Source organism: Canis lupus, chromosome 32 (genome assembly GCF_003254725.2).
Source record: "Canis lupus dingo isolate Sandy chromosome 32, ASM325472v2, whole genome shotgun sequence".
Classification (NCBI taxonomy): domain Eukaryota; kingdom Metazoa; phylum Chordata; class Mammalia; order Carnivora; family Canidae; genus Canis; species Canis lupus.
This window is the reverse complement of record NC_064274.1, coordinates 7,295,126-7,318,117: the sequence shown is the minus strand read 5'-3', so window position 1 is coordinate 7,318,117 and position 22,992 is coordinate 7,295,126. Positions and strand designations below refer to the sequence as shown.

The 22,992-nt window shown below is 37.1% G+C and overlaps 2 protein-coding genes across 10 annotated transcripts in view; one reads left to right on the top strand and one right to left on the bottom strand.

Annotated features, from left to right (window-relative positions):
- Positions 1–121: 121 nt before the first annotated feature.
- On the bottom strand, positions 122–5,136 carry MRPS18C (mitochondrial ribosomal protein S18C). Of its 2 annotated transcripts, XM_025425786.2 has the most exons (6): positions 4,765–5,136; positions 3,826–3,878; positions 2,211–2,294; positions 1,135–1,192; positions 321–380; positions 122–237 (listed from the first exon to the last, which is right to left on the bottom strand). In XM_025425786.2, exons 1-6 carry the CDS (start codon positions 4,862–4,864, stop codon positions 161–163), a joined length of 432 nt encoding a protein of 143 aa, XP_025281571.1. In that variant the 5' UTR covers positions 4,865–5,136; the 3' UTR covers positions 122–160. The 2 variants fall into 2 exon arrangements, with proteins under 2 accessions (XP_025281571.1, XP_048961050.1); XM_049105093.1 differs by lacking the exon at positions 1,135–1,192 and having other exon boundaries at positions 4,765–5,008.
- Positions 5,137–5,338: 202 nt separating this feature from the next.
- HELQ (helicase, POLQ like) overlaps positions 5,339–22,992 on the top strand; it is a 44,329-nt gene continuing 26,675 nt past the window's right edge. For 4 of the 8 annotated variants that reach the window (XM_035709683.2, XM_025425812.3, XM_025425822.3 and 1 more), the window contains exons 1-9: positions 5,340–5,670; positions 6,837–7,554; positions 11,010–11,188; positions 11,979–12,179; positions 12,603–12,675; positions 14,889–14,986; positions 16,246–16,344; positions 17,812–17,957; positions 21,594–21,833. In XM_035709683.2, coding sequence (XP_035565576.1) covers positions 5,461–5,670; positions 6,837–7,554; positions 11,010–11,188; positions 11,979–12,179; positions 12,603–12,675; positions 14,889–14,986; positions 16,246–16,344; positions 17,812–17,957; positions 21,594–21,833 — 1,964 coding nt within the window. In that variant the 5' untranslated portion in view covers positions 5,340–5,460. The other 4 variants (XR_003127500.3, XM_025425830.3, XM_035709684.2 and 1 more) reach the window with 4 other exon arrangements.

Sequence of the window (22,992 nt, the reverse complement as noted above, 5' to 3'; positions counted from 1 at the left end):
TCTGTCTCTCATGAATAAATAAAACTTAAACAAAAGCAATACTTTGATAAGATTTAGCCTATTTTCTACCCAAAGTTTATTAAATCTTATCATTTGGATCAGTATTAGAATCATACAACCATTTATTGTAAAATATGTTTATTGATAAAACTCCTGTAATTTACTCCCGATACTTGATGTTACAAACTTTAGGGTCTTTGAGAAATGCAGGATCCTTGTATGTAACTGGCATAAACCCTGTAAAAAAGATAATGAAAGTGCTTCACAAAAGATAATGAGCAAAGTTTTAATTAGCTCAATTCAGTTTTTCAGGTGCTTACCCATTATTTGAGCTCTCTTAATTGCTTTTGTGATTTCTTTCTGTTTCTTCCCACAAAGACCTATAAAAAATGCTTTCATATTCATAAAATATATCAACACTCAAAAAATGCGTAACAACTAGGGACACCTGAATGGCTCAGTGATTGAGCATCTGCATTTGGCTCCGGGTGTAATCCTGGGATGCAGGATCTGGAATCCAGAATCCTGCATCAGGCTTCTTGCAGGAAGCCTGGTTCTCCCTCTGCCTATGTCTCTGCCTCTCTCTTCTCTATGCCTCATGAATAAATTAAATAAACAAACAAACAAACAAACAATCTTTTTTAAAAAAATGCATAACTACTTATCTTAAGGCCAGGTTGGAAAACCTGTAAATAGCCAGGCGGTAAATATATTAGGCTTTGCGGGCCATACAGTCACTGTCATAATTACTCTGATGTAGCTCACAAAGCAGCCATAGACACAATGTAAACTAAGCTACTTAAAAAAACATGGCAGAGCAGACTTGGCCCGTAGGCAGTAGGCCCCTGGCTTGAATAAGTAATCCAGGAATTATTACAGTATACTGTAAAACATCAATGCAATTTTCTTAAGTCCTAATTTTTTTACATGTCCACCTACAGTTAACTCTGAGCATAAGACGACATGTAAAATAATAATCCTTTTGGCCTACAAAGAGGCCTTCTCAAAGTACCTGTAGTATTTGGTCTACTATTGATTTATAGCACAACTTGAAAATTTGACAAAATTTTTCTTAAATAACAGAGGTAGATATGTATAATGTTTTATAAGTTGCTATAATAGAAAACAAAATACCTGTTATGTGCCTTCCATAAATGCATCCAGTAAATGGAGAAATAAACTGGGACAAAAGCTGTTTTGAGTTTTTTTTGGAGGAGAAAAAAAATTTACATCAATACATTTGTTTAACCTTGATTATGTAAATTAAAGAATTATATATTACTTTCAAGTTATGTAAAGGTTTATTAATTTCAGACAAACTTCATGAAATAAAAATACTAAACTGTGCTCACTCTATTAATAGATCATCTTTTTAAATGAAAAAAAAATGACTACTAAAGTTTAACATCTCTTATCCGGTGTGTCAAGATAGATTGATGTGCACATTTTTTCAGTACTAAAGCTGTTTTCCTGACTTTTCCAGAGATACTTTCCTAAAATACTATTGTTTCTAACAAGGCACTAAGCATTTCATCTCTCATGATAGGCTACTACATTGTGTCAGACTACATACGGTGAGGTCTTCAAGAGATACAGGTACATCAGGCCACTTGCCATAATTTATGTTTTACTAATTTAAACTCTAGTACTTTTCAGGAACTGGGCACTGTTCCTGGCACTACACATAATGCTCCTGATACAATGCACCTTTAAAGTTCTTGCTTGGCTTTGCTTCTAAGGCAGCTACTAACACTTTATGCTGTCAGTATACTAATTCCAGCACCATTCTCTCCCCCAGATTTGCCACTTTTAATTTGCTGAGCCCAGGACAATAGATAAAATTACATTTGAAGCAGTTATATCAGTAGTGTTATCAGTACAGAGATCAAATTTACCAGGGGAGTTTTTTCCAAACTGTTCAACTCTACCAACTAAGAGTCACTGTATAGTAAGCTATTGGTGACCCTCAGGGCAGACAAGGGAAAGAAACACTGACCTGAAGTTAACAGTAGATGAGGGAGAGCCAAAGGGCTCTCATTTGAATAGAGATGCCTTATACATAGAAAACCATATTTGAAATTATGAAGTTACTAAAACAGGTGCCTCTACACAAAGCCTGTTATAAAACTGACTTGATTCTCCTTAGTTATGACTAACAAAGGAGCAAATCCTAAAATCAAATGTCATAGTGAAGTAAAACCATATCTCACCTGTACATTCTTATAATCCACACGTTTTCCACACAAGATACATTTTTTAAGAGGCTCCTTATAAGGATTTTCCATTGGAATGGGCTAAAATAAAGGAAAGAAAAAAAAAATTGGGTAATACAGCTTAATGTGTTAAATTTTTAAAAATTAAATCTTAAAGATACCAATTTTAATCTATCCAAAGGATTAGTTGTACCTTTCTTATATAAATAATGCAGAAAAAAAAAGAAAAAAAAAAGGAATGCAACAGCTTGGGTTACAGAAGAAAAATTGGTGTTTCTGAAAAGGAATCACCATTTTAAAGATTTCAGTGTGTTCATATTTTGTACAAGTATTCTGGTTTGGCTAAAGAGGAATTAAATCATCAAGGAGGATTCTGGGATAAAATACAATCTTTGGAGAAAACAAAGGTTTATCAGAGAATAACTTTTATGGCCCCAGATTGCTTTATACATTTATGTCATCCTTTTTGGTTTTTCTGTCTTCACTACTGCCTCTAATTCTCTGTCACCTTTCTATAATCGGTATAGGCATGTCTCCAATCAAGAGATTCTTAATCTAGAAATGGCTTTAAACCCCTTAGCCCCCTGTAGTTGTATGCAAAATTTCAACTGAATGAGACTGAGCGTTTTTTTCCGAAAGCCTGTATTTCATCAGAACCTTAGGGGGAATTTATAATCTATAAAAGAGCTCTAGTAATTTCCTTTACTCTCCTGAACTATGGTGTGCATTAGATGGCCAAGAAGGATGCTCAAGGAACTAGAGGAGTTATGTGTTTTCCAACTCCTCAAACTTTCTTAATCTAAGTTATATGCAGGTCACACGTAATGAGTATGTCCCTTCTTTACACCGTGCTAATTGCTTTGCATGGTTTGACTAGTGTCAAATCATCTTTGCAGGTGGCAAGAAAACCTACACTGGCCAAGTCCAATGCTAGTACTTGAAACCCATAAAAATATACCTACAGGCTAAAAGAAATTGTATTTAATGTCCTAGTATAGAACTGTAATTTTGATCCTTCACTTACTCAAATACCCACTCCCCACTCCCAGTACTAAATGGGACAGAGAACTGAATCTACAATAGGGAAGAGAGCTAAGGCATAGGTATACATTGCAATCCCTCTGTTGGATATTCTGCAATTATTGCACCCACCAAAACTACCTTTTTTAATTTCCAAAGCACATATTCTTAAATTTAAGATCTAGGAAGAAAAATATGGTGTTAGACAAGTGATGCTTATTAGGAATCTAGGTTCTCTTCAGATCTCGTGACAATTCACCGGTGAATTATAATTTTTAATCTCAGATTATCCTCTTAATTGTTTTGTCCTCCAGATGAACTCTATTCAAATAGTTAAAATACAAGAATTTGGTCATATTTGCAAATACCTTTAAAAAGGAAGGTAAGAGGGACACCTGGGTGGCTCAGTGGTTGAGCGTCTGCCTTCGACTCCGGGCAAGATCCTGAAGTTCTAGGATCGAGTCCCACATCGGGCTCCCTGCATGGAGCCTGCTTCTCCCTCTGCCTGTGTCTCTGCCTCTCTCTCTCTCTCTCTCTCTCATGAATAAATAAAATCTTAAAAAAAAAAAAAAAGGAAGGAAAATAGTCTTACCAGGTCCTCATTGCTGGCTACCTGTTCATATTGTGAACAGCTTCTCCAAAGCACTGCAATTAAACAGCAAAAAACCAGTTATTTTGTTAGCAACTTCAGAAAGACGTTTAAGATGAACGTGCTTTCCAAGGCTTTGGGGGAAAGGCACGTATTTCTCCACCCCTACCACCTCTCACCAGCTCTCTTCTGAAATTTATTTTCCCTTCACTCCATGGTTAGAGGCGGACTTTAAGGCATATACTTACGGGGAAAGCAACAGAAAGGCACTATTACACCAAAGGAAAAATGTAACAGACCCCCTAAAGAGCAGTTATTGACAAAGAAGATAAAATGCAAAAAAAAGGAAAAGAAGAAGAAGAAGAAGATAAAATGCATAAGAAGAAGATGATGATAAAATGCATAAATGAGAGCCCATGTCACAGTGTCACCCTGATCTGGGACTTTAGACCGCTCCCGTGCTACTGGGTGACTGGGGATGTCTCTTCCTTGCCAATTCTACCTGGAGCTCTCAGGCAAGTCCCTGTCTCTTTTTGAGAATCACGCGGTCAGTCTTTTCTGGACATTCACGCCTCCTTCTGCTTTAAAAATACTAGCCATGGGGATCCCTGGGTGGCGCAGCGGTTTAGCGCCTGCCTTTGGCCCAGGGCACGATCCTGGAGACCCGGGATCGAATCCCACGTCGGGCTCCCTGCATGGAGCCTGCTTCTCCCTCTGCCTGTGTCTCTGCCTCTCTCTCTCTCTCTGTGACTATCATAAATAAATAAAAATTAAAAAATAATACTAGCCATGGGTCATTAAAGATTCCCCCCTATCTTGGAGAAGCTCTTCATCGCCTAGAAACCGGCGTCGTTTAGCTAATAGGAACAAGTCCCCCAACCTAATCAGCGCTACGGCAGCAGCTGCGATGGCGCGCAAGAGCGGTGGATATGGAAGCTGTACCCGCAGGAGTCCCAGGATCTGTGAGGCAGAGAGCAGCCTTTAAGAAGTGCGCCGACCTCTTCCTCCGCAGAGCACCGCACAGCGCAACCAGAGCCGCCATGGCTCCTCGCTCCTCCTCTTCCTTTCCTCTTTCCAAATCGTCCTGACAAGTCCCCTCCGGTGCTCTTCCCCTGTGGGCCCGGTACTCGGTTCAAAGGTTCCGCCCGCCAACAAGAGAAGACTTGGGAAGGTTTTCTTTTCTTTTCTTTTCTTTTTTAAGATTTTATTTATTTATGCATGAGAGACACAGAGAGAGAGGCAGAGACACAGGCAGAGGGAGAAGTAGGCTTCATGCAGGGAGCCCGATGCGGGACTCAATCCCGAGTCTCCAGGATCACACCCTTGCGCTGAAGGTGGCGCTAAACCGCTGCGCCACCCGGGGACCCCCGTCGGGAAGGTTTTCAATGCGCCTGCGCAGCACCGCGGCTTTCTAACCCTCGCCGCCACCAGGCCGAGACACTTCTGATTGGACAAGGAGAAGGCGGGCCCTACACTTGTGCCTCCACTTCCGGTCTGGGAGCCCCGCGATTGGCTTGTGGGCGTAAGCCTCAGCTGGATGCAGAGGCGAGTGCGCTTTCCCTTAGTGGCTGCCCACGCCCTGCCCCCCACGCTCTCTTCCTCGCGGGCTCGGTTCTGGCGGGGTCCTTGGCGCCTGCCATGGATGAAGGTGGTGCCCGCATCCGCCGGCGGGTGCGTGTTCGCCAAAGGAGCCGTCCTGGCCTAGGGAGCGTTTTTGCCGCCCCCACCGCAGCCGAGCTCGAGCCGGGCGATGAGGAGGAGGAGGAGGAAGGGGAGTTGAAGGAGACCGTGGTTGGGAGCCGGCGGGAGAAAACCGTGGAGGTGGAGGTGGAGGTGGAGCCGGCGCAGGTACAATCTCCTCGGCTCCCAAATCCCTTGAGTGCCTTGTCTAATGGCCCGCTTTGGGGGAGAGGATACAAACGCAGGCCTCCTGCCGCGCGGGCCACTGAAGGAACGCGGAGCCCAGCTGCAGAAGCCAGGGAACGGGAGACTCCGAAATCTTGGCTGTTCCCTTCCTCCGTGCAGACAGTGGATCAGCTGCCTACTAGCCTTCATTTGCTTCCCTCGACTTATTATCGCTGTTAATCCTCACTTGGGAGGCATCGCTTTGCTATCCTCATTTTTTAAAATTATTTATTTATTTATTTATTTATTTATTTATTTATTTATATTTATTTATGATAGACCTAGAAAGAGAGAGAGGCAGAGACACAGGAGGAGGGAGAAGCTCCAGTCCAGTCCCCGGACTGGGGGACTCCATCCCGGGACTCCAGGATCATGCCCTGGGCCAAAGGCAGGTGCTAAACCGCTGAGCCACCCAGGGATCCCCTGCTGTCCTCATTTTTACAGAGATATGAAAAGTAGACCCCAAGATATAACAGTTCATGCAGCGAATAAATGGCATGGTTGAGACGTACATCTAGATTGCCAAGTTACTGCTGCTCCTACTGCAAATTGTGCCTACCATTTATCGCACGCCCATTGTGTGCTGGGTACTTTGTTAAGCTACATTATCTAGATTTGACAACAGAAGTCAGGCCCTAAGAAGGTAAACTACACTTCTGACTCCAAATCCTGTTTTCTCAATTCCAAATTCCTAGTAACAAAATCTCCTTGGAGTGTCCAGTCATACAAGCATGATTTTGTTACAAGCCAGTCTCTGTAGATTGGGAGTCTGGGCGGGGGAAAGGTGCTGCAGTTACCAGAAACTTCTCATGAGATGACATCCCAGTAGATGGCTAATGGTCTTGCTACCTTTTAAGGATTTAGGCCTGGTTTAAGAATTAGGATCCCAGTATCACCATACCCTAGGAGTGCAGCTTAGGCAAATCACTTAAACACTCTGAGCTTCCATTTCTTCATCTGTAAAGTGGAAACGATATTATCCATTTCGTAGGATGATTTACATTTAGGTCTATGATCCATGTAATTATATACTTGGTGTAGCTCTACGTTGTGATTTTTATTCTTAATGAAGCTAGAATTGACTTTAAAGCTTTTTGTTTTCTTTCCAGAATAATGACAGTGAAGAGGACATGTTTGGTGACTATGATAGCTTTGCTGAAAATTCTTTTTTAGCTCAAGTTGATGACCTGGAACAACAGTATATGCAAGTTCCTCAACTTAGGAAACATGCCTCAGACCTTACCATTAAAGATCTTTGTTCAGGAAGCATCAAACACAACAAACTCAGCATTACTACTGTAGGCAACTTTACTGAATTAAAAGTGGATGAGCACACAAAGAACCAAAGTAGGCACAAAGATGTCTTTATTGAACCTGAACCTGATCTTTTGTATGATGTACCCTCTTCACAAGTTTTATACTTTGAAAATTTGCAGAACTCTTCAAATGATTTGGGCGATCAATCTACTAAAGAGAAGGATTGGAACTCATTTTCTCACAAGATTGGGAATGAGGAATTACCGCAGAATAGCACAGAACACCACCAGCAAATTGATGATCCCTGTTCTAAAGTCGGAACTAGTTCAGAGGAGAATAGGAGAAAAAGTCTTAAAGAACATCTAAAAAGTGCCATGACTGGAAATGCCAAGGCCCAAACACCAGTATTTTCTAGAACTAAACAGCTCAAAGAGACTCTCCTATCTGAAGAAATTAATGTTGCTAAGAAAGCAATTGAGTCATCATCAGATGACCTTGGTCCTTTTTATTCATTACCCACCAAAGTGAGAGACCTTTATGTTCAGTTCAAGGGAATTGAAAAATTATATGGTAATGCTTTTTGCTGAAATGAAAAAAATTTACCATTATTACCATAATACTAGTGCAAGTCAATAGAAGACATGCTTCTGTGGTCCTATATCTCATCTTAAAACAAGACAGAATATCAATCCTTTCAACCTTCCATCCCTATGCTGCTGCTACTGAACCTCTTTCCTTCCCTTCATGGTCACATTCTCAAATTCTTTTTTTTTTTTTTAAGATTTTATTTATTCATGAGAGACACAGAGAGAAGGCAAAGACATAAGCAGAGTCTAGAGAAGCAGGCTCCATGCAGACAGCCCGATGTTGGACTCCATCCCAGAAACCTCGGGTCACACCCTGAGCCAAAGGCAGACACTCAACCGCTGAGCCACCCAGGTGCCCCACACTTCTCAAATCAATTACCCTTGCTGCCTCCCTTTCCTCACCTTAAATAATTCCCAGCCCACTCCAGCTCTGGGTTCTGTGCTCTCACACAGTCTGTACCAAAACTTGAAGTTCCTTTGACTACTCATGTCCTAAGTGAGTGTCAATATTAGTAATACCATTGATTAAACTAAACATCTTTAGAGATAGCTGAAGAGTTACATGCAAGGAGATAGTATTAATAACAATATATGTTGTGATGTTTTTCAAAAATCTTAGGGCCTTGTGTATATTTCAGATATGTGTCATTTTAGACAAGGGACAGTTGTTGCCATCCTCAAAGATGAGCCTACCGACCAGTCACTTCATGAGTATTTCTCAAACTCCTATGTTAGTGCCTTATGAACCATATGAAAACATGGTTCTCACCTCAGGGAGAAGACAATCAGGTGGAAAAGTAGAACTACAGGAAATAAAGTCTAATATAAGACTACAAGAGTCTAATAAATTCTAAATTGTGAGGTTTGCAGTTAAAGAGCTAAAGGTGTGTATTGCCCTTGAAGTAAGTGTTAACTTTCTTCCCTCTGCTTTTCTCCTTGCACTTTGTTCTTTGTTTAATCTGCATCTCCTGCAGTGAGTACCCTGAGGACAGGGCTCTCTGACTCCTCTTTTCTTACGTAATTAGCACTGTGGCTGGTATGCTCTGGTAGGTTCTCAACTGCTGGGGTTCATCAGCCTAGTTATGAAGTCTGGTCCTGTCACTTAAACACAAGTTTTGCACTCTGAGCCTTAGCTTCTAATATATTAAAAAGGAATAATCATAACAATAATGGTTGTTTTGTAAGTTATGTTCTGTGTCAAGGATGTGCCAAATTAGACTGTGGTAATAATGCCTGTTAGTAACTATATTGGTAGCTTCTAAGTAAGAACTTCAGCAAATAAGTTTTTAAATCTCTTTTTACTTATAAATCTGGCTTGATGACCTGACCGATTTAAAGCATAAATAGTGTGCCAGTTTTCATTGCACTAAAGCAATGGTTCTCAAAGTGTAGTTCCTGGACCCCAGCATAGCATCACCTGGAAACTTGTAATAGACATTCTCAGGCACCACCCCAGACCTACTGAATCCACCTCTAGGGGTGTGACCTGGCAATTGCCTTTAACAAGCCCTCCAGGGGATTCTAATGTGCCAGATGTTTGAGAACCACTGAGCTTGAGAACCTCAACCTTATACTGTTATTTTTGCTTTTTTATCATAGAATTGCATGCTTAATGTGTTTTATGTAAATGTTGAGAACCAAGTTAATATCATCTTTTTTAATGTGTGAAGATAAGTGGTATCACTAAGTATTTGTTATTTTGGTCATTTTATACTTTAAAAATCTGAGTTGGATAAGATGCAGAAACAGTCAAGTTATATTTTCGCACAAATGTTTGCAGTTTCATATGTAATGGGTAATACCAGTCTGAAATTTTTTTAATATGTGTTAAATATTAAGCTTAAGTATTTTTAAAGTGGAAAAAAGTCATTTGCAAGTATTTGGGAATCCCCAGACTACAAGAAATTAAAGTCACTTGGCAGTCATTCAGATGTAACTATTTTTAACACCTTTGTAATATATTCTATAAGTCATTTTTTAAATTTAATTTTTTTGAAAAATGTAATACACCCAAGTCCAACTTTTTATGTATATATTCTTTTCTAGTATCTGTACCACAATTGGGTTTATATGATCCGATACACATTTATGATCTTTTACCTAACTGTATATTGAACATGTCTAAAAATCAGTCTACCAGCTATTTTCAAGCTGCAAAGAATATCATATAATTGTGCAATAATTCATTTAACCTTTACCCCTTGATGGCTCTTTGTTATATATAAACACTGCTATGATGAACATCTTACACATAATCTTTCTGTCCTTGCTTTTATTTCTATAAGTGTAGAGAGCTAGAACTGACAATGTGCAGTTTTATTTTCAATACTGTTAGTTTGCTTTCCAAAAAGATGATGGTATTTTATGCTCTCAGCAACCACACACAAGAATGTCTATTTGACCCCAGTTGAGTCAACTCTGGATTGTCCATATGTGGGGCTTTTTGTGTGTGTGTGTGTGTGTGTGGTAGTAGTAGTAGTAGTTACTTGTGTTTTATTTGTGTATTTATTTTGCCAACCCAGTAAATAACAGTTGAACATTTTTGCAGGTATTTCTCCCTGCTGTGAAATGTCTTATTATATCTTTTGCCCATTTTTCTAGTGATAGAATATTGATGCGTGTTTTAAAGACTTTTGATGATGCACATTATTAGATTAGCCTATAGAGTTCTTAGACTAATTTTCACACTATGTTTTGGATCTGATGTGATCCTTTTCATCAATTCCATTTTGCTAAATTGTGGAACTCCTAGATGTGCTAGTTAATAATCTTAGTCCTTTATATTATTTTTTAAAGATTTTAAGTAAGGTCTACATCCAACATGTAGAGATCTTACAACCCTGAGATGAATAGTCACATGCTGTACTGCCAGGCACCCCAATCCTAGCCTATTGTGGTTTAAATATTCTTATAGTTCAAAATGGTATTCAGACCAGAGTTCAGCTCCCCATGACAGCCAGTTGAATAGTCTTTCTTAGTGTGTATGAAACCTCATAGATTTTTGTTTTCCTCCTTTCCCTATTTCTATCTATGATATTGTTTGTGTAGATGAGGAAGGGAAGCTTAAATAATCTTGCAGAACAAAGAGGAAAGAAAAGAAAGCCTTAGAATCCACACAGATCCTCATACTATGCTGTAGTTCCTCTGATGTCTCAGATGATGTCCGAGGCCACTTGGAATCTTAGACCTAAGTGTGCACCTGACAAATGAGTGGCCTAGTTGCCCACTTCACTGCCCAGGCCTGAATTAGAATTAAACTCTCACTAGCTGTGTCCACTGTGCCCTGGGGATGTTTGACATTCAACATTAATGTATAATTACACTCATCATTATTAGAAGATTGATATACAGAGTGGGATTTGATTTTTCCTTAGAAAACTTTATTGAGACTGAATTGTAGAAGGGAAAAGTAAAGCATTTTTTTTTTTAATTCCACAGAATGGCAGCACACTTGCTTGACATTGAATTCTGTGCAAGAAAGAAAAAACTTAATATATTCCTTGCCAACGAGTGGTGGAAAAACTCTTGTGGCTGAGATTTTAATGCTACAAGAACTGCTTTGCCGGCGGAGAGATGTTCTGATGATCCTACCATATGTGGCAATTGTCCAAGAAAAGGTGTGATTCTTTTTTTTAACAAGCAGTATTTGCTAACATTTTCACATTCAAATATAAAAGCTAGCATAAATATAACAACTTTTTATTGACTGAGAAGAGATAGAGAATATTTTTAGGATGTGCAAAAGCAGATGTAAGACCTACCCAAAATCTCATCTAATACTAATTACCTGTTGCAAAAGGAATTCTATTTTTTTTTCTAAACTGGTGGATTAAATTCCACTTTAATATTGTTATTTGATATATTGATAGTTAGCCTTCCTTTTCAAGCATAAAGTAACCAATTATTTTATCAAAATAAGTTATTCAGGGATCCCTGGGTGGCGCAGCGGTTTGGATCCTGCCTTTGGCCCAGGGCGCGATCCTGGAGACCCGGGATCAAGTCCCACGTCGGGCTCCCTGCATGGAGCCTGCTTCTCCCTCTGCCTGTGTCTCTGCCTCTCTCTCTCTCTGTGACTATCATGAATAAATAAATAAAATCTTTAAAAAAAAAAAAACAAAATAAGTTATTCTGGTTTTTTTTACATCAGAGGAGATAGTTTTAATTTACTTATGTAATTAATTTACATAACTATGTAATTTAATTATGTAGTTTAAAAGTTCCATTCATTTTGCAAAAAGCCACACATTAATTATGACATTTCTTAGATATATATGTCTTATATATGACCTTGTTCTTTTTCATTGGTATTATATGCTATTTTAGATTTTTAGAAAATCAACATGAGCACTTGATAATTGAGTTATTTATCGGACTTTTTTTGTTTGTTTATTTTAACTAATATTCTAGATTTCAGGTTTGTCAAGTTTTGGTATAGAACTGGGTTTCTTTGTTGAAGAATATGCTGGAAGCAAAGGAAAATTTCCTCCAATTAAAAGAAGGGGAAAAAAGTCTCTATATATTGCCACTATTGAAAAAGGAAATAGTCTGGTGAACTCCTTGATTGAAACTGGAAGGATTAGTAGTCTGGGTCTGGTTGTTGTAGATGAGGTTGGTAACTACTTTTATAATTTGTCAACATTTTTTATTATACTAACATTTATTATGTATATCTGCTTCGTACCTCTATGAAAATAAGTAGTTTATTTTATTAATACTGAATAATACATTTCATACTTGGTAATCTTAAATTCAGTTTTGTGTCAAGTATTTTTTGAAGAGTGAATATATGTGTATATATGTTGAATTTCATAATGGTACTTATGAATTCTAGATATGTTAGGATGTTGTGCCCAAACCTCATTAACCAAAATACCAGTGATATAATGCATATGTACTCTAGTTGCTATATCCAAAATGCGTAAGAGTTATAAAGCAAAGATTACTTCATTTCATATAAACACATGCAGGTTCTATATAGGTATTACATGCAAATTTACTTTTCTCCCTCCGTCCTTTTTTTAAATCTCAAAGTTGCACATGATTGGTGAAGGGAGCCGTGGTGCTATACTGGAAATGACCCTAGCAAAAGTCCTCTACACTAGCAGTAAGTATTTTTTCTGTTATGGTCACTAATTGATTTATACTCAGGAGGCCTATGAAAGACTTAATTCTATCGCTATCTGGACTATGTAACCTACAGTAAGACACTTAAGCTTCCTGCTTCGGTTTTTTATTTCTAAAGTAAAGTTATAAATTTTTGTTGGAAGAATAGGTATATGAACAGAGTTGTGAACATGAAGGAGATTAACATTTGAGGACATCCCGTATTATCCTCAATTTACCAGCTATAAGTGTGTAGGCATATGACTCAGCCTTTCTATTTCTTCATCTGTAAAATGGGGATAATGATGGTACCACCCTGAGGGGATTGTTGTGAGGATTATATGAGTTAGTGTAAAGCATTCAGCAATTGCCTAGCACATAGCACTCAATAAGCATTTCTTGCCACTGGTATCATCATCATCATACCAATAAAGCAGTAAATGTAAGTGGTCACTTTAAGGAGCTATTTGCAACATCAGATGGTCTTTCAAGGTATATGAAATATTTGCTCTAAATGTCTTCTTCCCTATCTATAGATATGCTCTTATAGTAACTTATTGAGTTATATATTGCAATAGCTTATATATGGGAAAATTATTAACTATAAAGTTTAAATATTAAGAATTATTTTTAAGGGGTACCTGAGTGGCTTAGTCAGTTAAGCATCTGCCTTTAACTCAGGTCATGATCTCAGTGTCCTGGGATCGAGACCCATGTCCAGCTCCCTGCTCAGTGGGGAGCTCTTCTACCTCTCCTCCCTGCTCATACTCTCTCCCTATCTCTGTCTCACTCAAAATAAATAAAATCTTAAAAAAATAATTATTTAAAAAATTTTGATAGCAGTGGTGTTTAGGCACGTTGTAGCACTTTATAATCATTCATTGAAAACATTGAGTATCTACTTTGTGCCAGACACTATTTTAAGTGCTAAGGATATAGCAGTGAATATCACAAAGCCCCTGCCTTCATCAAACCTGTATTTTAGTGAAAGTGAGTAGACAATAAACAAATAAACAAGAAAACGTATGGTGTGTCAGATGGTGACAAATTCTATGGAAAAATTATAGCCAAGGAAAGGAGGAGAATCATCACCTATTTGTCAAATCCATTGTACACTGACTGTCCTTGTCTTATTTTTCTTCAGCATTTGGTTGTTTATCATTCTTTTTTCCTTTGAATGCTGAAGTACTCTCTCTTGCTTTCCCTGCTGTCTCTATGGGGGGGATCATGTGTTACCACTGAGAGATAGCATAGCATAATGGTTGAGGACATACTCTGGAGCTGGATTAAAATTCAAACTTACTTTTAACCACCTTGAGCAAGTTATATTAACTGTGCCTCTGTTCCCTTAGGCATCAAAAATAGATAATAGTAGAAAGGGCAAAATACGTGAAGGTAATTAAGAGATACAAACTTACAACTATAAAATAAGTCATGAGTTGAAAGGTATAGGTTGAAAGGAATATAGTCAGTAATATTGTAATAATGTATGATGACAGATGGTAGCTATACTTATTGTGGTGAATAGTGTGTAATGTATATAATTGTGAAATCACTGTGTTATATACCTGGAACTAATATAACACTGTATGTCAGCTTTACTTAAATAATAAACAAAATTTTATAAAATGGATAATAGTAATAGAACCTGCCTGATTGAACTGTTTTCCTATGGAAAGCAGCCATTTTATACTGCCCAGAAGGACATGCAGCTTCATGACTTTCATTCCACCTTTGTGGAAAAAAAAAATTGACAACCTGATCACAAAATCCCCTAAGGGGATGATTTTGGCAAGAGTTCAGGACCTATTCAGCCCTGCATCCTACTCTGTACATCTGCCTATAGCTATACCTGTGAGACATATATTACAACTCTTCATAACAGTGGTCCAGATATCAACAAGCATATTTATACTCATTATTGTTGCTTAGAAGTCTTGGTAAAGAGCTGACCTTTTTGCCAAGGGTGAAATTTTGTAAAATTCCAAATAGTGACTGTCAAGATACCTAAAAGTTTTCAGCTTTTGATTGCCAGAATAATACTCTGCTTATATCTTCATATTTTTCGTACCTCCTCCCCACTCCCTCCTTTGAGTGATCCTTCCCAGATCACTCAAAAAGAATCCAGATCACAAAAAGGTTGCTAAAATTACTATTGTGTTAAACTTAATAACATTTTCCTCAATCTTTTTGTTTGTTTGTTTGTTTTTTTAGAAACAACTCAAATTATTGGCATGAGTGCAACACTGACCAATGTTGAAGACCTACAAAAGTTCCTTCAAGCCGAATATTATACCAGTCAGTTTAGACCAGTATGTACCTAAGGTTTGCATGTATGGATATTTTTATATATCATCTTACTTAGAAAGAAAAGTAGCAAACATACTATTTTTTAAAAAAAAAGTCTATAGAGTAGTGAAGGGGCATAACTCCACCCCCATGGCTATATGCTAATAAGAGTTTATGTACAGAGAATGTAAACTGTTAGGGATCTTGGCTTGAGTCGCTACTGTATCTGTAGCACCTGGGACAATGCTTGGCCTGTGGACCTTCAGTGAATTTTTATTGAATGAAATTTTCCAGACGCATTCTATTTTTCCACTCTTCTTATTCTGTAGGGGTGAATTTTTTCATTTGGCCAAAATTTAGTCAAGTTTTGAGTTATTGGCCATAAAAACATTTATCTTAAAAGTTAAAATATTTTCAAATATTTATGCTTTGGTAGTTACAGCGTTTTTTTAATAAGTTAAGACTTCATGTGGATTTAAATTTAAGCCCATAATAATGGTATTCCCAAAAAGACTTAAGTAAATAAATATAATTTATAGTTATTTGAAAGTCACTTATAATGAACATATACTCTGTCTGCACTGCTAGTGTGCATGAATTTTTGAGAGATATTTGCTGACTTTAATAGTCAAATTAGACACTATTCTTTCAAAAGTGCAATGAACTATTTATAAACATATTTGGCTACAAATGCTTAAATTAAAAATAATATGGTGGTATTTAGAATTAAAACTGGTGTCTGAGGGATCCCTGGGTGGCGCAGCGGTTTGGCGCCTGCCTTTGGCCCAGGGCGCGATCCTGGAGACCCAGGATCGAATCCCACGTTGGGCTCCTGGTGCATGGAGCCTGCTCTCCCTCTGCCTATGTCTCTGCCTCTCTCTCTGTATGACTATCATAAATAAATAAAAATTAAAAAAAATAAAAAAATAAAATGGACAAAAAAAACCTGGTGTCTGATAAGACAGAAAATTTTAGATCTTGAGGAATAACACAAGACAATGTGAACATTGACTTATTTATACTTGTAACAAATACAAGTGTCTGCTTTTCTTTTAGCTAGTGGCTGTTTAAAAGTATTTCTTCAAGGATTTAATCCCTATTTTGATTGAAAGAGGAAAAAGAGACTTAAAGAAATGATAAAAAAAAAACTTTTAAATTGAGGCATGTTTTACATACCTTATAAAAGCTCAATTTTGTCCATTTTTACAACATTTTACAAAATTTAAAACTGGAAAGAGGAGGTTATATATGGTATAAACTATAAATGTCCTTCTAATTCAAGGTTGAATTAAAAGAATATTTGAAAATAAACGATGCAATATATGAGGTTGACAGCAAAGCTGAGAACGGAATGACTTTCTCACGTCTCCTTAATTGTCAGGTAACATTGATAACCCTGGAATATGAGCTTTCCAGACTTGATGCCCTGGGGCACCACAGAAGATTCACAGGGTACTATGAGATAGTTTAGATATTTTAGAGAAACAGCTGGTGCTTGACCTCTTTTGGACATCATACAAACTACTGGTTCTAAGTAGTTTCCAGTTTGGACATCAGATACACTGTATTCCTTTCTATGATAACATACCTTAGTGAAGTTTTTTGTTTGTTTGCAGTTACTGTAAACAAATACCATGTGAAAATCCATGTGGGACAGAAAAAGGGTAGTCATGTCCAATCTGATTCGAAGATTTGAAAGACTTCAGTGCCCAGTTGTGAGCACATCCTGTTAGTGGGCTATTTGTGGTTAAGAATGAAATAATATTTTCTTCATTCAACTGATGTGTGTTATTTATGCAAATGGCTATTAAATTGTGAGGAAATTCATACTTAAGTTGTCTGTACCTAAATACCTAATAAACAAAGCTGTTAGGTATTTCTTTTGGCCCTGGAGCTCCATGAACCAAGAAAATCTGGAGATCTCTGCTTTAAACGTTTATTCATTCAGCAACAAGTACAAAACAAGAAATTTTTGTGGGCTATGTAGTTCAGATACTAGGTCTGAAAACATTAATGTCTGCTATGTTACTGTTCTGTGACTTATATAAAGGATATTAAAAGGGGGAGAAAGGGATTTTACAATATTTTTAGAATTCTATAAAAATATATTATTCTAAATCTGTATCTTAGTTTTCAGTAAAGTTGAAAGAAGTGAGAGTTTTAAATGATTTTATATTTTTCTTTATGTTGGGTTCCTTGTGTCTGCTTGATGAATACATTTTCTATTTGTGAAAATATATCCTGTAGTATGATTGAATCTATGTTTATGAAAACTGCTAGTAATAGTAAAAGATATATCTTGTTTATGTGGTCCTTTGACTGTTACTAGGACCAATCTGTGTTTCTCTCTGTGGACTTTTTTGTTTTGCTTTGGTGGAGATGAACATGCAGGAGAGGCTATTAATAACATTTACTCTTTTCACTTCTTTAATTTAAAACCAAATATACCCTAAAACCCTAATAACCTAAAAGTGGGACTTAACATTTTGGTGTTCCATCTGCGTTTTATCTTTTCTTTTAAATGATTAGATTTGTTAAATGAGAAATTCAGAATTACAGATAGTTTCCTTACCTTTCAAAGCACTCTGGTAAGAGGATCCCTGGATGGCTCAGCAGTTTAGTGCCTGCCTTTGGCCCAGGGTATGGTCCTGGAGTCCCGGGATCGAGTCCCAGGTCGGGCTCCCTGCATGGAGCCTGTCTCTGCCTCTGTCTCTGTCTCTGTCTCTCTCTCTCTCTCTCTCCATCTCTCATGAATAAATAAATAAAATATTAAAAAAAAAAAGCACTCTGGTAAGATGATAGGTTTTCATGGTTGCTAACTGCGTCTTTCCTGCATCTTGTTGTACAGTATTCTGATACCCTGAAAAAGATGGATCCGGATCACTTAGTAGCATTGGCAACAGAAGTTATTCCCAATCATTCCTGCTTGGTTTTCTGTCCTACTAAGAAGAACTGTGAAAATGTAGCAGAAATGATATGCAGATTTTTAAGCAAGTACGTTAATCTTTTAAAAATACTGTTTTATTTTATCATGATTTATATGCTGTGTATTCTGTTTATTCAACAAGCACTAATTATTTCTGGTAGAACATCATATTAAGTTGCTACTCTAGATTCTAAAGGCCTAACCTTGAAGAAAGTTTAACTATAAAATTCATAAATGTGAAATAGTCAAAGAAAAATTCTAAGGCTTATAAGAGAATGCTTTATAATGGCTTAGATCAATGATAATCAATCTTAACTGCAAATGAATCCTCTCAAGGACTTTTAAAAATCCTAGTCCCCACATTACATCCCAGACAGATCAGAATCTCTGAGGATTGGACCCAGGCATCATTATTTTGTAAAACTCTCCAAGCAGGTTCAACATGCAGCCAACATCAACCATTGGCTACAATAGCCAAAGGACCAGTCACTGATCACTATGAATATGAATCATATCTTTAGTTTAGCCTTCTCTTTAATATAATACTGCTGCCTTTGTTTTCTTAGTAAACCACGCTTAAGCTGTAGGGACAGTTGAATTAAAATTCTAAAGTAATTAAGAAATTTATTAGTTTGTTACTTGATAGTATTTTAATATTGGCTCTGTTATACTCCTAGAGATAAGTATAAAGTGACCTTAAGTATGAACCATTCAGTTTTTTTCTGTACCTTTGTCTCACGTGTAGTTTTTTTGGATTTTTCAGACTTCTTTTTGGCCCCTTAGCCAATTCTGTATCACCATAGACCATTATTACCCTGGATTTTAATCTAGTGAGTGCCTACCTCCCCTTCCAGTCCTACTCTCATGGATTGGTCTAAGAGAGTTAAAATTATTGACCAGCACAAAGATCTAGATGTTTGGAATAGAGTCAGGGAGTTTCCCATTGCATTAACTAATAGTCTGCCTTTGCAATGGTGATACTGATTTTAAAAATCTAAGGAAATTAAATTATCGAGGTAGTCTCAGTAAATCATTTGTTTAGTAGAATAATTTAAGGGAATTTTAGCACTGGCTAAGTGATGTAGAAATTTAGAAACTAACATTTGACTGAGAGACATGCAATTTATTAGCTGTACCTCTGACTTATTTTGCTTTTTGATGATAATAGTTTATTTTGATCATAAATGTTGATGTTTAACATTGAAGCACTTGAAAATTTGGTTTTCCAGAACGCTTAGTTAATGAATTATAATGGATACTTGCTACTTTTTTTTTTTTTTTTTTAAGATTTATTTATCAGAGAGAGAGCAAGTGAACAGTCAGGAGGAGCAGAGGGAAAGAATCTCAAGCAGACTCCCTGCTGAATGCAGAGCTGCAACTATGGCTTTCTCATGACCCTGAGATCATGATCTGAGCCTAAGTCACAAGTCAGATGCTTAACAAAATGAGCCACCCAGGAGCCCTAATACTTGATACTTTTTCTTAAAGATATAGGATTTGACACTTTTTGAAGGAGAATTTCCTCTAAAATACATTTTGCATATTACTGCTTTCATAAGCTGAATATTCTAAGTATAGTTTAGCATCCCTTTTTGGTGACTATTGATTAGAAAATGGTGAATAATGTTTTGAGCATTCTATTTGATATTCTGTAATTTACATGTAGATGAAGTAAAATCTAGAGCTAAATGGCTTCTGATCTGAGCAATATCTTTAAAACATGATTTCTTTAGAGTCCTGGGATATTAACTGTATCTTAATTATTTGCTTCCTTATTATATATGGCATGAGAAGCTGATATGGTAAAACCACCTGGGCAGTAGAATATGCCTCTATGTCTACTTAAGTGCAAAGACTGAAACTTTTGTTTTTAACTTTTTTTTTTTTTAAGATTTTATTTGTTTTATTTGAGAGAGAGAGAGCAATCAGGGAGAGGGGCAGAGGGACAAGCAGACTTCCCATTCAGCAGGGAGCCCCAGGTGGGACTCAGTCCCAGGACCCTGAGATCATGACCTGAGCCAAAGTAGGATGCTCAACCTACTGAGCCACCCAGGTGCCCCTGAAACAGATTTTCCCAAGTGATTATCTCAATCTCAAGAAAAATTATTATCTTTTTTATAGCTGTCACTACCTTTGACTTCTAAGTCAAAAATGACTTTTAAACACTATTTGCCAACAACCGTCAAAGATCTAGTCCTATCACTTTCCCTGAAAATCTCCCCCAAAATGATACTAACACAGTGCTTTCTTAGTCTAGAATTCAGGCTGGGATCCAACTTACTTCTCCCTCCTTATTTCTTCTACTCTTCATTCACCTTGCAACTCATGTGAACTACTCATTGTTTAGCTTTGAACTTCTCATTTAGTACCTTTGATCATGCTTTATCCTTTGCCAGGAAAGGTCGCTTCTCTGCCTCTTGTCCTCTCTGACACTCATTCTTCAAGACCCAGCTCAGATCTCAATTTCTGCCATGTAACCATATCTTACCTGATCAGTTCTAAGTAGTGTCTCCCTTCTCTAAAATTATATGGTGATTATCCATATTTTCACCCCATGTAAGACATAATATCTTAAGAGTTGAGTTCATCCTACACATCCTTCCCAAGGCCCCACATGTTGACTAGAAAGTGATAACAGAGTCTGCTGTTCCCTCCTCAGCTGTCACTTCTAATTCTTGTGCCCATAACATCTGACCATTCTCTTGCCAATTCTTTATTGTTCTTTTATCTCCTTGTACCGTTTCTCAGCTTCTCATGAAGTTATTGGCTTCCTACAGTTAACAGCAGACTAATAGAGCCAGAGCTTTCTGTCCTTTCCATGCAGCACACTGAAACAACACAGGCTGTGGGTATAATGTGTACGTCATAAACTATATTTTTTTGCTACTGGTATTCAGAAGTCAGTTCCTAATTAGTTTTACTTACTCTTTAAGTCCTTTCTCTCTTTTCAAAAAGGAATTTAAAATAATAGGTGCTTTTAGATGCAGAGATATTGTGGGGTATCATTAAAACTTCTAAAATGCTAATATTTAGGGACGCCTGGGTGGCTCAGTGGTTGAGTGTCTGCCTTTGGCTCAGGGTGCGATCCCAGGTCTGGGGATCAAGTCCCGCATTGGGCTCCCTGCAGAGAGCCTGCTTTTCCCTCTGCCTATGTCTCTGCCTCTCTCTCTCTGTCTCTCATGAATAAATAAATAAAATCTTTAAAATGCTAGTGTTCAAATAGTGTTTTACATAAATACATATGATTTGATAGTATGTTTCCATTTTCAGAGAAAAAAATTTATGACTTAAATTTTTTTAAATCATCAATAAAAATGTATGTTCTAATGAAAAAAAAAAATTGTACCATCTACCATCTATAGCAGGTGTCTAAACCTAGCATCCTTGGATTCATAGGCAGTATAAGAATGAACTTCAAGAAGTCCATGTCCATGAACTTATAAGCAAAGTGTTATGTTTGTTATGTTTTTTTTTCCTTAGCTTTAATCAGATTTTCACAAGGCTCTGTGATTCACAAAAAGGCGGAGAGACCTAATAGTTGATGGAATCAGAATCAAAATTCTAAGAACATTTTTATACACTTCTGTTAATGAAAGTAATATGTTTTTCAATAAAGAATGCTCACGTGCATCAATTAAATTAAAACAGGCACTTTGTCGCTGTAAGATTGAGGGTTCATATTTCTAACAGATCTTTTTTCCTAGACAATATCTGAAACACAGGGAGAAAGAAAAACATGAGGTGATTAAGAACTTGAAGAATATCAGCAGTGGCAACTTGTGTCCCATTTTAAAGCGCACCATCCCTTTTGGTGTTGCTTATCACCATAGTGGTTTAACGAGTGATGAAAGGAAACTCTTGGAGGAGGCCTATTCCACAGGAGTTCTGTGCCTTTTTACCTGCACATCCACTCTAGCAGCAGGTGTTAATCTGCCAGCTCGAAGGTAAGATATAAGTAGCTATTAGCTAGGCTCAGAACTTTTTAAAATTCTTAGCTTGCCAAGAGTTTTGTTGTTCTATTTTTTCTCAGTAGTGGTTGAGAATTTATCAGATATTTTTTCATCATTTGCTGAGTTGATTGGTTTATTTCCTTTATCTTACTTATTTATTCATTTGAGAGTAGGGAGAGGGGCAGAGGGAGAAGGAGAATCTCAAACATACTCCATGCTCACCACGGAGCTCAGTGCAGGGCTTGATCTCATGACCCTGAGATCACAACCCGAGCTGAAATCAAGAGTTGGCTGCCTGACCAACTGTGCCACCCAAGTGCCCTTGGTTTGTTTCCTTTAATATTTTAATGAAAAATAACTTTAGTAGATTTCCTGATATTAGAATTCCTTCTTTGGTGCTCTCCCTATCTGGTTTTGACAGTAGGGTTTATTTTTCTAATTGTAAACAGTTGGCAAGCTTTCTACCATTTTTTATGATCTGAAAGAGTTTATTTAACATAGAGATTTCCTTGAAACCTTAAAGAAGTCATCCATAAAGACTTCTGAGTCTAGTATCTTTTTTCAGAGTAGATCTTTGATTATCTTTTCAGTTATTACCAAAGCTATGGACCTGTATAGCTATGGGCCTTTGATTTCTGCTCTTTATAATTTTTATTTTAAAAATTTACTTTAAAATTTGTGATTTTTTTTTTCCAAATGTGTGGGTGATTTTTAGAAATCATCCATGTTAAAAAACATATGTATCTTCTGCTGGATGTGCAGTTTTATACATCTCCAGGAGATCACATTTTTTAATTATGTTGTTAGCTCCCTCAGTTTTCTTACTGTTTGTGGTTCTGTGATCTGTCAATTTCAGAGAGTTATGTTAGTCTCGCATTATTACTATGGAGTTGTCTTTCTCCTTTTTGCATTTCTAGAGGTTTTTGCTTTGTATTTCAAAACTGTTAAGGTATATAAAGGTTCATTTCAAATATCTTACTGCTGAATCATATTTTTTATCAATATAATAGATCCTTGTTTTTTTTTTCACTGATTCATTTCACTTTGAACACTAGGATTACATTTTCTTGGCCAAGTATATCTTTTTCCATTCTTTTATTTTTGATCTCTGTCACAGATTAAATTTTCCATTTTTCAGACAATTGGAGGATAA